General features: G+C 41.2%; 1 protein-coding gene across 3 annotated transcripts in view; it reads right to left on the bottom strand.

Annotated features, from left to right (window-relative positions):
* LOC110522355 (pleckstrin homology domain-containing family G member 1) overlaps positions 1-15,832 on the bottom strand; it is a 139,574-nt gene that overhangs the window by 55,351 nt on the left and 68,391 nt on the right. Inside the window, exon 1 of one of the 3 annotated variants that reach the window (XM_036976026.2) lies at positions 13,105-13,580. The exons of the other annotated variants lie outside the window; for them this stretch is intronic. Coding sequence (XP_036831921.1) covers positions 13,105-13,114 — 10 coding nt within the window. The 5' untranslated portion in view covers positions 13,115-13,580. Of the gene's footprint in view, positions 1-13,104; positions 13,581-15,832 lie in introns of those variants that run through there. 3 annotated transcript variants of the gene reach the window in all.

Here is a 15,832-nt window from a genome sequence, read left to right as displayed (position 1 = left end):
CTAGCAAAGCACCCCCACACTGTCTGATTTATTTAGAATTTAAGCCACACTTAACCAGCATGGCTACCACAGCATTCTGCAGCTATACGCCATCCCATCTGTTTTTTTAGCTTAGTGGGACTATCATTTGTTTTTCAACAGGACAATGACCCAATACACCTCCAGACTGTGTAAGGGCTATTTGACCAAGAAGGAGAGTGATGGAGTGCTGCATCAGGTGACCTGGCCTCCACAATCCCCAGACATCAACCCAACGGAGATGGTTTGGGATGAGTTGGACTGCAGAGTGAAGGAAAATGATCAGCATATGTGGGAACTCCTTCAAGACATTGGAAAAGCATTCCAGGTGAAGCTTGTTGAGAGAATGCCAAGAGTGTGCAAATCTGTCATCAAGGCAAAAGGTGGCTGTTTAACACTTTTTTTAACTTCATGATTCCATATGTGTTAGTTCATAGTTTTGATGTCTTCACTATTATTCTACAATGTAGAAAATAGTAAAACAAAGAAAACCCCTTGAATGAGTAGGTGTTCTAAAACTTTTGACCGGTAGTGTATATTTGGCCTTGTGTTTTAGGTTAATGTCCTGCTGAAAGGTGAATTTGTCTCCCAGGGTCTGTTGGAAAGCATACTGAACCAGGTTTTCCTCTAGGATTTAAGCTGTGCTTAGCTCTATTAAATGTATTTTTATCTATACAAACCCCATAGTCCTTGCCGATGACAAGCATACCCATAACCTGATGCATCCGCCACCATGCTTGAAAATATGAAGAGTGGTACTCAGTGTAGTTTTATTCTGTACAGGCTTCCTTCTTTTCACTCTGTCAATTAGGTTAGTATTGTAGAGTAACTACAATGTTGTTGATCCATCCTCAGTGCTCTCCTATCACAGCCATTAAACTCCAATAAATCCATGATAATCGAAAATTCCAATAAGCATTTCTCAACGGCTGGCCATGCCTTCCTCCTGGTTACTACAAACCCGGCCAACAGCAATGCTTTCGACTCTGTCAATCACCGTATTCTTATCGGCAGACTCAACAGCCTTGGTTTTTCTAATGACTACCTCGCCTGGTTCACCAACTTCTTTTCAGAAAGAGTTCAGTGTGTCAAATCGGAGGGCATGTTGTCCGGACCTCTGGCAGTCTCTATGGGGGTACCTCAGGGTTCAATTCTCGGGCCGACTCTTTTCTCTGTATATATCAATGATGTCGCTCTTGCTGCGGGCGTTTACCTGATCCACCTATACGCAGACGACACCATTCTGTATACTTCTGGCCCTTCTTTGGACACTGTGCTAACTAACCTCCAAATGAGCTTTAATGCCATACAACACTCCTTCCGTGGCCTCCAACTGCTCTTAAACGCTAGTAAAACCAAATGCATGCTTTTCAACCGTTCGTTGCCCGCACCTGCCCGCCCGACTAGCATCACCACCCTGGACGGTTCCGACCTAGAATATGTGGACAACTATAAATATCTAGGTGTAGAATATGTGGACAACTATAAATACCTAGGTGTCTGGTTGGACTGTAAACTCTCCTTCCAGACTCACATTAAACATCTCCAATCCAAAATCAAATCTAGAATCGGCTTTCTATTTCGCAACAAAGCCTCTTTCACTCACGCCGCCAAACTTACCCTAGTAAAACTGACTATCCTACCGATCCGACTTCGGCGATGTCATCTACAAAATAGCTTCCAATACTCTACTCAGCAAACTGGATGCAGTCTATCACAGTGCCATCCGTTTTGTTACCAAATCACCTTATACCACCCACCCCTGCGACCTGTATGCTCTAGTCGGCTTTCCCTTGCTACATGTTCGTCGCCAGACCCACTGGCTCCAGGTCATCTATAAGTCTATGCTAGGTAAAGCTCCGCCTTACCTCAGTTCACTGGTCACGATAACAGTGGCACACGTTCCAGCAGGTATATCTCACTGATCATACCCAAAGCCAACACCTCATTTGGCCACCTTTCCTTCCAGTTCTCTGCTGCCAGTGACTGGAACGAATTGCAAAAATCGCTGAAGCTGGAGACTTTTTTTTCCCTCACCAACTTGAAACATCAGCTATCTGAGCAGCTCACTGCAGCTGTACATTTGTAAATAGCCCACCCAATCTACCTACCTCATCCCCATATTGTTTTCATTTACTTTTCTGCTCTTTTGCACACCAGTATCTCTACTTGCACATCATCATCTGCTCATTCAAGTGTTAACCTACTAAATTGTAATTATTCGCTCCTATGGCCTATTTCTTGCCTACCTCCTCATGCCTTTTGCACACACTGTATATATACACACTTTCTTATTTTTCTACTGTGTCATTGACTTGTTTATTGTGTTATTGGCTTGTTTATTGTTTATTCCATGTGTAACTGTGTTGTTTTTGTCGCACTGCTTTGCTTTATCTTGTCCAGGTAGTAGTTGTAAATGAGAACTTGTTCTCAACTGGCCTACGTGGTTAAAAAAAAAAAAAAAATACCCTATATACACAGTATATTTACTCTATTGCACATTATCCTGTAAAATGCCTAATTTCTTCATACTGTATATACAGGCACAATTCATAACATAGCTGTGTTATGAGTGTTCATAGTGCAGTCCATAGTTTTTTTGCTGTGTTGTTGTGTACATACTGTATGTGAATTGTGTTGATTCTGTGTCTCTATGTCTTGTCAGTATATTCTGTTCATCTGTCCGTATATTCTGTTTGTTGTGGCAGCACCATTTCACGAGTCAAATTCCTGTATATGCAAATGTATTTGGCGAATATAGTTGATTCTGAAGGATGACTGACAGTCAGATGTCCTATGGCTGCTGTATGAGACTTATGTGCCTTCGTAGTCAGCAGATGACACAGATAGAATCAGGTCTGTATAGGGTGTATAGAGCAGCTGCAGTCCTCTCTTTCTCTCCCTTTTCTCTCTCCCCCTCACTACACAAAGGACCCCCCCACACACACTCCATGCACACCTCATCCTCTCTACCTACTACCATGATCCACCCACCAAAATAACAAACATCCACAAGCAGCTCCCGCATTCATATCTAATCTATCAAATCTGTCTGAGCCCAATGAAAGGAGAGAAAAAAGTTAAGATGGATAGAGACAAAATAGAGAAGAAAGAGGGTAAGAATAAAAAGGAGGGAGAAATGGAGGGAGCCCTTCCCCCTTTCCCCAATACCCTTGTTGAGTGTTACTGATGAGAGACTCAGTCTAAATCATGACGTAATTTAATTCAGCTCCATTCAAGACAATGGCCTGGCCTGTGAGCTCTTGACCTCCCCTACCCCTCTCTTGTTTTCTTTCTCCCTGTGTCCCTCTCTTCTTTTCTTCCTCACGTTTCTCACCCTCTTCCTTTCTCCATCTGACTTTTTTTCCCCTCTCTCCATCTCTCACTCCCTCCCTCCATTCATTAATTCATTACTTTCCTCCTTCCTACCTAATTTCCCCCAACTCATAAATATAACTGTCACCTCTTCAGGTCTTCCATGACAGTGATATCCATAGAGACATGATGTTTAGGAAGTCATATAATACCTCCCCTAACAGCTTTGCCAAGTCCAGCATTCCCTATAAGTAGCCCTGGAGATTCCAGAGGGATTCTGAGGGTCATTCCGAACCACTCCAAGCATATACTTTCCAAAATTAAAATATACACACACAGCAGAGCATATATACTTACAGACAAGGGCACATAGAATGCAGAGAACATGAGTGGGCCAAGCCTAGTTCACTTTCTCAAATCTCTAGATGTTCACCCACACTAAGAGTTCTCTTACACTGCTAAACAACATGTCAATCACAACTGTCACTTGAAATCTTAAGTCCATAAACTTTATATGAGCTATATGACAGATAAACAGCTCTGATATTGATATGAAGTGCTAAAGGAGTGCTGTGGGAGGCGTAAGAGTGCCATGGACAGACCTCTCCTCTCATAGCTTGGTCATCAGAGGTTAAAGGGATTTCACCCGGATCTTATCAAGGTGAATCCATGATGGGCTGTCCTGTCATACCAAGGAGTCAGGGGTTGGTCTATACATAGAGCTACTATATATAGAGGGACAACAAAGAAAGTAGAGAGAATCTGGGACTGGGTTCTTAATCAAGTCAGAATAAATTCCAGCCCTTTTCTCACCAAGGGGCCAAATGTGGTTTCTTCACCCCAGAGAGGAGCACCTCTGACTGGGCAGGGTCTGACCATACATTCCCCTTCCATCAACCTTGTGTGTTCTTGTTTGCCGCATGGACAATAGAGAAGAACAACAGTGCCAACTGGTAGCAGTGTCTATGCCACATAATTGTTTACTGCCCTCTACTCATTGCACTAAATCTGTGGTGACAGTCAATCATTATGGATGGTGTCTGACATGTCTGCAATAAGAGAGTTGAACACAAACAAAAACAAGTAACAACAACATCCAAGTACAAATAGTGCCCAAGGTGGGGTGTGCATTGGGTCTGGGAGAAGGGGCAGAGGACACTCATAGGGACATGAGTAGCTGTAATAGGCCAAAGGCGTTTCCGTGAGTTACAGCAGTCTCTCCACCTCCGCAACTTTATGGTAACGGTTTTAAATGTGATTAAATCAGATAAGGACTAACTCAAGAGGGAGAGAACACAAGAGAGAAAAAAATAGGAAAAAAAAATAGTCACAAATGCCACCCTTCCGTTTGCTTCCCCCCCCCCACTGTTCGGAGTCCTCCCTTGAAAGTTTAACTTGGTGTTGCACTATTAGACTTATCTACAACCTATCAGGATATTTAGGCTAGTATGGATCTAGTAAACACCTCGGAGTGGATCCACTCTTCTCTCTCTGGCTCTGAAATATTGTCCTCCAAGTCTCTCTCTCTCTCTCTGATAGAGATGCAGGGCTGATCTTCACCGACATTTAACAACTTAAAGTGTCACTCAGGATTTCACACTGCAGCCCAATGAATCCAAAAGGAACAGAAGGAATAGAGAGAGTAGGAGAGAGAATACCCGACACACACCTGCCATGACTGGGCCATACATTTCAGAACAGACGTTAGACATAGAAAGAAAAAGAGAGTGGAAGAGAGAATAATAGTGAACTTCAGAGATTGCATGTGTGTGTGTCGTAGTGGGTAAAAAAAAAAAAACATTCCACACTTAATGCTTTGGCTCTGCATGAGCATGTTGCAACAACAACAAAAACAACAACATCTGCACGACAGTATTTCAACCTGAAGAGGCACTGTCATGACTAAACACTAGAGATGATACTGATGCCACAGAAAATGTTGCGCTACACGTGTAACACAGCAACACAGTGTCTGCTGTGTGGATCGAGCAATCAACAAGTCGAGCAGTCATTTGAAAGAGTAAGAACATTTCAGCGAGATAACTCAAAAGTGGAAATCTTTGGAATTCCTTGCCCTTGACAATCGAGGACGATGTTGGCTTTCGCCTACCGGAGTTACACATGAATAGCGTCACTGCTATTTGCTTCACTCCATACTATGGGACGCCGTTTCGGTCTTTGCGTGTCAAAAAAAATCTACACATCAAATTACACTTTGACGCATTAAATAAGCTTTTAATTTGACTCGTCAAATAACACGGTTCTATTAAAGAATGTTGTGTGTTCTGAATTTGCACTTGCAAGCCAAGCGCCACCACTATCAGTATCACTGTCAAAGCTGTACAAAAAAGCCTGCAGACAAGCAAAAACCGGCCACGAACGATGTGTTTACAATAACATGTTGATAATAAAGCATTATTTCATCGACCGCAACTTCTGGGGTAGCTAGCTTTAGTTTGGTACCTAGCTAGCTCCAATACAACCAGCCTGAAAACAATGACCAGTAGAAACTGCAGTCATTTGCATTATTCTTAGCAATGATCTAGGAATCGTAAATATTAGCTAGGTAGGCACTTGTTGTACGCCTATTGAAATTGAACTTCAGTTCATGAAAATAAATAGCTAGCCAGCTACTTAACCCTGTTACCCAAAGCTAACGTTATAAGCAGCCAGCTAGCTTCATCTGGCTAGTGAGGCTCTACTGGACCGGGTTATGTGTTGTGAAGCTAGCCACAATAAGGATTAGGCAAAATAGTGGAATTTGCGGTTTACCCTCAAAATAAACGTACCTCCTTTGAAAGGGATGCAGAAGGTTACAATTGGTGTTGTCATGCCATATTTAGAATAGATAATGTTAAACAAGGTTGGAATGTGAAGCAATGAAATGGGGTATCAGTCTACTTGGTGACACCTACAGAACACGGCTGTGAAGAGCAATTATTAGCTTTATAGCTCTTGTCGCGGGACTGTGACTGTGTGAAATCACCTCCCCAGTCAGCCCATTGTGTGTATTGACATTCATATTGCAGTGTACAGCTTTACCTAAGGATTGGGGGATCAATGAAATTGGGTATCAGTTTACTCAATACCCAATATATTTTTTCCCAACATCCTCCTCAGAATTATCAGACTCCAAAACATCCCCACAGTATTGTTTTTCCTCAGGAATAGTGTTCAATACACATGGGATGACAATAAATGTGTCTCAATTCACAGAGTCCCGCTACAACGCTAATGTTCTCTGGGTGTCACTGAGGAGTCTGATACCCCATGTCATTGATCCACAACCCATAGGTAAGGCTGTACAGTGAAATAAGTATGTCCCCAATGCAATTCTAAAGTATAATAATTCCAGCGTGATTTCAACAGATTTGTCAAATTAACAAATTGTCTTTTGTTGATTTTTATAACATTCCAACCTCGTTTAGCTTGATCAATTCAATTATGGCACTATTCTACTATTTGTATTAATTTGCATCACTGTCAATTACATACTTTTGTTTTGAAGGATAACAACAAAGTCCACTATTGTGGCTAGCTTCACATAGATGGGTCCAACCACCATTAATCAAATAATAAGTGTAGCTAGCTAACTATATAGATACTAAAACAGATGTCGTTTTGCTATGTTTTTGGGGAAGATTGTTTGCATCCATGAGCTAGCTTTTTTTTTAATGACCAACACTATAGGTGCCCGAGACAACTTTACCAGCATCATAGCATAGGTATCGATGAATCGTTGTGACATGAAATACGAGTGATAGTGTAATCAATGTGTAATAACTACGTAAAAAAATGTATGAATGTGTTATATTATTATGTGATGTGCAGTCATATTCAGGTCCTGATTGGTCAACAAGCTTATTTGACACATCAAATTGACCCAAGCGGCATCCCAAGTACGTGAAAGAAATAGGTTTTGATTATGGTTTTACTGGTAAATGGGGACATAATTCCAACAAAATAAATGCCAACAAAATAACTTTATGGTCGTGTGTGTGTGTGTGTGTAACCTTTGCTTAACTAGGCAAATCAGTTAATTAAGAACAAATTCTTATTTACAATGACGGCCTACCCCGGCCAAACCCGGACGAGTGTATATGTGCGCCGCCATATAGGACTCCCAATCACGGCTGGATGTGATACAGCCTGGGTTTGAGGATCAAGGATCTCGCTGTACTTTTCTCAGTTCATCTTTTCCTCGATCCTGACTAGTCTCCCAGTCCTTGCCGCTGAAAAACATCCCTGCAGCATGATGCTGCCACCACCATGCTTCACCATAAGAATGGTGCCAAGTTTCCTCCAGACAAGACGCTTGGCATTCAGGCCAAAGAGTTTAATCTTGGTTTCATCAGACCTTGTTTCTCAAGGTCAGAGTCCTTTAGGTGCCTTTTGGCAAATTCCAAGCGGGCTGTCATGTGCCTTTTACTGAGGAGTGGCTTCTGTCTGGCCCCTCTACCATATCAGCCTGATTGGTGGAGTGCTGCAGAGATGGTAGTCCTTCTGGAAGGTTTTGCCATCTCCACAGAGGAACTCTGGAGCTCTGTCAGAGTAACCATTGGTTCTTGACCAAGTTCTTTCACCCCAGATTGCTCATTTTGGCCAGGCAGCCAGTTCTAGGAAGAGTCTTGGTGGTTCCAAACTGCTTCCATTTAAGAATGATGGAGGGCAGAGTCTTCTTGGGGACCTTCAAATGGTGCAGACATTTTTGGTACGCTTCCCCAGATCTGTGCCGACACAATCCTGTCTCTGAGCTCTAAGGATAATTCCTTTGAGCTCATGGCTTGGTTTTTGCTCTGACATGCACTGTCAACTGTGGGACCTTATACAGACAGGTGTGTGCCTTTCCAAATAATGTCCAAATCAATTACATTGATTGCAATTACATCAAGTTGTACAATCACATCAAGTTGTAAAAACATCTCAAGGATGATCAATGGAAACAGGATGCACCCAAGCTCAATTTGGAGCCTCATAAAAAAAGGGTCTGAATTTCAGTTTTTATTTTTAATACATTTATTTATTCTACAAACCTGTTTTCACTTTGTCATTATGGGGTATTGTGTGCAGATTGATGAGGGAAAACCTTTAATCAATTTTTGGAATAACGTTGTAACGTAACAAAATGTGTAAAAAGTCAAGGGGACTGAATACTTTCTGAATGCACTGTATATAGTGTGTATAACAACAGATGAACACCTCGTATCTTAATAGTGTATAACATGAAAATAACAGTATGGACACATTAGTATAGTGTTAATTCTGTGTTATTAAAACAGTGGGAGAGGGCTCAGGGGGGTGGTATAGCTGAAAGTGGAGAGGGCGAGAGAGAGTTGCTGTGGGGAAAAGTCCACTAACACCTCCTTTTATTCAAACAGACACACAAACACCTTTAGGACACCAACAAGCCCCCTGGCACACTCTCTCGCCCTTCCTATGACTATGTGACATACTGGGCTTATTCTCAAAAGTGATTGGATCTCACCAACCCACAGAAATCCACACCATAGGAACTGAAATAGTTGCGTTCCTATCCTATCCCTCCCACTCATCAAGCCTGACATAGATTTTCACTTCTCTCTCTCACTAGTATCCCTTACAACTTCCCACATTATTAATGTCTGCATTGTCCCACTAGCCTGTACTTGTCATCCACAGCCTCCCTACCTCTCTTTTAACAATACACACACCAATATACATGAGAGCTTTGAGGGTGAAAGGAGAAGATATTGATTTGTTTTGTTTGAGCAATTTCACCCAAATTGACCTCCCACTCTCCCTCCCCCACCAGGGCTAGCTATGTATGGGGGCAGATGTCCTACTGAGCTGGAGTAGGTTGGTGGTGTATTGTTCACTGAGCCTCTCAATAGTAATTATGCCCCCCTCTAGCCCCCCTGCCTCAACCCCTCGCGCCCTTCCTGCCACCCCTGAGGGCTCTAATTTGGGTCATGGGCTGCAGAATGGCATTTCAGCCCTACCCAAACAGCTACTTTGTCAAACAGACAGACAGTTGGGTATGGAGAGGAAACCAACACACACCAACTAACAAAAAGCCCTCTGAGATACTAGGAGTGCAGAGATGGAGAAATTAAATAACACACAATTTAAAAAGAGAGTCAACATAGCCCAATGGTGTAGTTATGGGTATACACAAGTATACGGCATTGCATATACTCACTTCTTAATCCCCACGATGCGTATCAAAGTAGTGTGGTGGTGGAATAGGCCGTATCAATTAATAAGGTTGATGGAACAGATCAGAATGTTTAGCTTAAACTGTTGATAAACTAATATTTCTTCACATTGTAAGAGCAGCAATAGGCACACGGCCAGTGGGCCTTCACGCAAATGTTACAAAATGCAATTGCGGGAAAACACCATGCACATACAAACGGTTGCAAGCAGTTTCATAGACAGAGATGGAAATATCTTCTATAAATTTAGAAAGAGGGAAGATCTAAAGATGCATCAACTATTATGGGTTGATATATGACTAGCATAATGTCTTTGGCTGCCAGACAATGAAAGAACAGGACAGCGTATACAAGAAAGTCTTTATAAAATAATTGCCGCCATGTTTCTATGGTGGTATTTTGGCTATAGGTTACTTTGAAGCAAAGACATGCCTCATAATATGAAGTAAAATGTCCAGGTTTCATTCAATGAAGAAACAGGAAAAATATAGTGATGCTACTAATAGACCTAACCATCTTCTGGTAGGTGGAAAGGCTTTCCCAGAAACCATCTCTATTAAAATGTTCACAAGCTACAAAGTAGCCTAACCTGGCAGAATGATACCATGATTATTTGCATCAATCCAGTGTCCATTTATTTTGCAAACTCCATCTCATGTGCGCTACAGAAACAATGCTAACCACACAACATTGCTAGGTGCCTGCAGCACAGTTTAATTAAAGGGAAACTACATGAAAAAAAAAATGTCTTACATTTTCCCCAGACCTCATGTCATCCCGATGTGGTTCACGCATTGTTGTGGACTTAGAACACCCAATTTTGTTGTTTTTAAAAACCTCTGAATTTCTGACTTAACTGACAGCCTAATGTATGTTTCAATTGTAGGCCTACTATTAGCCTACTTGCAGAGTACAGGTTGGGTTGGCCTTCCCTTCGCCGGACGAGCCGGTTAGGATTTATTTTTTGCTAAATTAGAGTACACACTTCTCCAGGCACTACACCACTGACATAGCTCATTCATGGCCCATGTGAAAAATAAACTCTACATAGAAACATTGCATGTAAATAACTCCATGTCAATTTAGCAAACAGACACTTTTACACAGAAAACATTATTTGAGTATAAACTTCTGTCAACAACCTCGGTGAGAAGCTTCTTCCATTAACTGACAGGAAAGTATCTATACCAGATATACAGTTGAAGTCGGACGTTTACATACACTTAGCTTGGAGTCAGTAAAACTTGTTTTTCAACAACTCAACAAATGTTTGGTTAACAAACTATAGTTTTGGCAAGTCGGTTAGGACATCTACTTTGTGCATGACACAAGTAATTTTTCCAACAGTTGTTTAGACAGATTATTTCACTGTATCACAATTCCAGTGGGTCAGAAGTTTACATACACTAAGTTGACTGTGCCTTTAATAAACAGCTTGGAAAATTCCAGAAAATGATGTCATGGCTTTAGAAGCTTCTGATAGGCTAATTTACAATTTGAGTCAATTGGAAGTGTACCTGTGGATGTATTTCAAGGCCTACCTTCAAACTCAGTGCATCTTTGCTTGACATCATGGGAAAATCTAAAGAAATCAGCCAAGACCTCAAAAAAAATTGTAGACCTCCACAAGTCCGGTTCATCTTTGGGAGCAATTTCCAAATGCCTGAAGGTACCACGTTCATCTGTACAAACAATAGTACGCAAGTATAAACACCATGGGACCATGCAGCCATCATACCGCTCAGGAAGGAGACGCGTTCTGTCTCCTAGAGAGGAACGTACTTGGTGCGAAAAGTGCAAATCAATCCCAGAACAACAGCAAAAGACCATGTGAAGATGGAGGAAACAGGTACAAAAGTATCTATATCCACAGTAAAACGAGTCCTATATCGACATAACCTGAAAGTCCGCTCAGCAAGGAAGAAGCCACTGCTCGAAAACCGCCATAAAAAAGCTAGACTACGGTTTGCAACTGCATATGGGGACAAAGATTGTACTTTTGGGAGAAATGTCCTCTGGTCTGAAGAAACAAAAATAGAACTGTTCAACCAAAATGACCATAATTTTATTTGGAGGAAAAAGGCAGAGGCTTGCAAGCCGAAGAACACCATCCCAACCATGAAGCACGGGGGTGACAGCATCATGTTGTGGGGTGCTTTGCTGCAGGAGGGACTGGTGCACTTCACAAAATAGATGGCATCATGAGGCAGGAAAAGTATGTGGATATATTGAAGCAACATCTCAAGACATCAGTCAGGAAGTTAAAGCTTGGTCGCAAATGGGTCTTCCAAATGGACAATGACCCCAAGCATACTTCCAAAGTTGTGACAAAATGGCTTAAAGACAACAAACTCAAGGTATTGGAGTGGCCATCATAAAACCCTGACCTCAATCCTATAGAAAATTTGTGGGCCGAACTGAAAAAGCGTGTGCGAGCAAGGAGGCCTACAAACCTGACTCAGTTACACCAGCTCTGTCAGAAGGAATGGGCCAAAATTCCACCAACTTATTGTGTGAAGCTTGTGGAAGGCTACCCAAAAAGTTTGGCCCAAGTTAAAGAATTTAAAGGCAATACACCCAATTAGTATTTGATAGCATGTAAACTTCTGACCCACTGGGAATGTGATGAAATAAATAAAATATGAAATAAATCATCCTCTCTACTATTATTCTGACATTTCACATTCTTAAAATAAAGTGGTGATCCTAACTGACCTAAGACAGGGAATTTTTACTAGGATTAAATGTCAGGAATTGAGAAAAACTGAGTTTAAATGTAATTGGCTAAGGTGTATGTAAACCTCCGACTTCAACTGTATCTCCACCTCTCAAATCATTGAGAATAGGCTCTACCTACGAACAACGTCTGTGGGGGAGAAATTACAGGAGAGGAACTAAGGATGATCTGAATTTGAAATAATCACTCGTAATCTGCAATGGAATAACAACAATAACCAACAACCCTGCGAAAAAGCAAACATGTTCCTGCCTCAGCAGGAAAACTAGAAAACACTGTTCACAGCATAGGGGAGAGAACCATTCGACAAAGAGGTCACACATACTTCACACAACAGTGTCAGCAGGGAGAAGATATCACACCAACACACAAAAGGAGCCAACACACAACCACAACTGACAGCAATAAGAGTCCTTGATACAACACACAACTGACCAACAAACAAACAAGGACGACAAAAGCACACAATACAAGTTTCATTCAAATGACCTTTACCAGAATTAGATGTGGAACTAAAACAGAGCCAGCTCTTACATCCATGTGAATAAAAGCATGAACAGTAGTACTCATTCCTACCAGACACACCATCAAGGCAGTCACCTTCAAAGACTTTCAATTAACCACAAGGACCCCAGTTTACCACAAAATAATAGTAATTACATTAAAGATAAGGAAATCTAAACTCTGTTGCCCCTTTGACTGCAGATCAAACACCTGAGGAAAAAAATATATATATCTAGGCATTTTTTTACCATACACAACCAACTGATGTTGAGCTCTCAAATGGCCTAGGACAAAAAACAGTCTACATTAGAAATATCTGAAATAAATTCTGCTTACCAGTTGGCATAATGGATTTGACTTTCCTTTAGCAAAAATAACAGGAGTGAATGGTTTGAAAGTAAACAACAGTCCAGGAAAATTCACATATGCACAGCGAGTAGACTATTCTGATCGCAGTATTCCCAGTTCCCGCAGCCAGCAGAATTCCCACAGCACACCTCACATTCTCTCAGTCAGCCCGATACATTTCCTTCTTCAGGGAGCAAGCGTGCAGTCCGCTGCTCCCAACACACTCACTCTGCCACCTATCACAGACAGACCTCTTACTGGTGTAGCAGCTGACCACTTTTGCTATCCTATTCTTTCTGTCTGAGGCTCTGTATAGCTTTCTCTCTCTTTCTCCTTTGCTGGCTTGCTAAAACAGTCTCTCATTGGGCTCTCGGTTGCTCTTTCAGACAGCCTACATTTCTCTTTCTCTCTCTCTAGTGGTAGCACATATGTGTCTGTATATCTCTGTGTGCATCAGAGTGAATGGCCTTTGCTCTCCCCTGACTCCTCCCCACTGGGCTTTCCCCTCCCCTGACTCCTCCCCTCTCTCCCACAGCAAAGTACAAGGACCGGAGTTCCACAGTAAGTGCCCTCTTCAGGGCCGGCAACAGGTATAAGTGACATTAGCGGTCGCTTAGGGCCCTCGCCGCTAGGGGGCCCGTGACCACCAAAATGTTTTGGGGAACTCAGTCGGGGTCTCAATTGTCTCTGTTGAGAGTTAGAATAGTAGAATATACAAGGTGCCATTTCGAAATGGGGTTGTGTATCAGCAGTTTCTCTCTTGATATGTCAGTAACTGACAGTGACTCAATTAGTCCATGTCAGGAAAAATGATTTGAGATTGGTTAAATTAGTCTAGCCAGCTATATAAACTTGTAGTAATCATGGTAGAATCATCAAATCGGGCACGTACCAATGGGGGGGGCTATATTTTATTTAAGTGGGCTTTGCGTATACTCACTTCTTAATCCCGACTGATGTGTGTCAAAGTAGAATAGTGAACAACATCGGTAGGATTGGAAAGACGTTTCAACTTACCAGTAAATGCCAACTAAGGCAACAATGGGTATGATGGCCAGGCATTGAAAAAGTTTGGTCCGAAGCCTTGGTTGAAACTTTGCGATGCGTAATGCAATCATCATGCGATGTTAGAATGAATATTTCTTTCCCAACAAACCTTCCCAGTAAATGTTGACTGCAAAGTAGACATACCTGGCAGAATGATATCATGATGATTTGTATCAAAATCGGGAGGGCATACAATGTAGGCCTACAGCACAGAAACACCGCTACCCCTATGGTGCGATTTCAGTGATAACAGAAACTGTATTTGAATTTCATAATTTAGAATTTGTATATTAGGATATTGAATTTGAATGTAATATTTTTCTTATTAGTAATGCAAAAGTTGAATCCAGAAATGTAACTTGTACTTCATGATCTGAAACTGAATATTGCATTCAGTTCTAAAATTCTATTTAATTGAATATTCAAGTTCAATATTTATAAATACGTTTTCAATATGGTAGGTATTGCATACATTTTCTGTGTATCAAGTTTACATATTAGAATTTCAAGTTTATCCAAGTTTCAGACATGTATATTAAACTTCTCAGATGCATTCAGATTCAGTTTTTTAATTCAGTTCTCTAAATTCAGATTCAAAACCAGAGTCAACATCCTGGTACTTTGACAGTCAGGAAAGGTAGAGAAAAACAGAAAATCAAAACGCTTACTGTGGTAACAGAAACTTCTGTCAGTTTCTTAAGCCAATGTGGCATGTTGAATTCATTTTCTTAAGCTGAATATGACTAGCATTTGAACCATTTTGGCTATGAGTTATTATGACTAGAGGTCGACCGATTAATCGGAATGGCCGATTAATTAGGGCCGATTTCAAGTTTTCATAATCGGTAATCAGAACAACAGATTTTTACCTTGTACCTCGGGGGATTCAATCTCGCAACCTTACAGTTACATAGTCCAACGCTCTAACCACCTGCCTCTCATTGCACTCCATGAGGAGACTGCCTGTTTCCTTGGCTTACTGCATTCGCGTAAGTTGCTAGCTAGCATTAAACTTATCTTATAAAAAACTATCAATCAATCAATCATAATCACTAGTTAACTACACATGGTTGATGATATTACTAGTTTATCTAGCGTGTCCTGCGTTGCATATAATCGATGCGGTGTGAATCGTTGCTCCAATGTTTACCTAACCATAAACATCAATGCCTTTCTTAAAATCAATACACAGAAGTATATATTTTTAAACCTGCATATTTAGCTAAAAGAAATCCAGGTTAGCAGGCAATATTAACCAGGTGAAATTGTGTCACTTCTCTTGCGTTCATTGCACGCAGAGTCAGTGTATACGCAACAGTTTGGGCCGCCTAATTTTCCAGAATTTTACGTAATTATGACATAACATTGAAGGTTGTGTAATGTAACAGGAATATTTAGACTAATGGATGCCACCCGATAGATAAAATACGGAACGGTTCCGTATTTCACTGAAAGAATAAACGTCTTATTTTCGAGATGATAGTTTTGACCATATTAATGACCTAAGGCTCGTATTTCTGTGTGTTATTATGTTATAATTCAGTCTATGATTTGATAGAGCAGTCTGACTGAGTGATGGTATCGGCTTTTTTTGGTCCCACAATAATCGGTATCGGTGTTAAAAAATCATAATCGGTCGACCTTTAATTATGACCCCCTTTCCTGAAAG

The sequence above is a fragment of the Oncorhynchus mykiss genome, chromosome 4 (genome assembly GCF_057628025.1).
Source record: "Oncorhynchus mykiss isolate SJ-2025 chromosome 4, ASM5762802v1, whole genome shotgun sequence".
Classification (NCBI taxonomy): Eukaryota; Metazoa; Chordata; class Actinopteri; order Salmoniformes; family Salmonidae; genus Oncorhynchus; species Oncorhynchus mykiss.
This window is presented reverse-complemented; position numbering and strand designations above follow the sequence as displayed.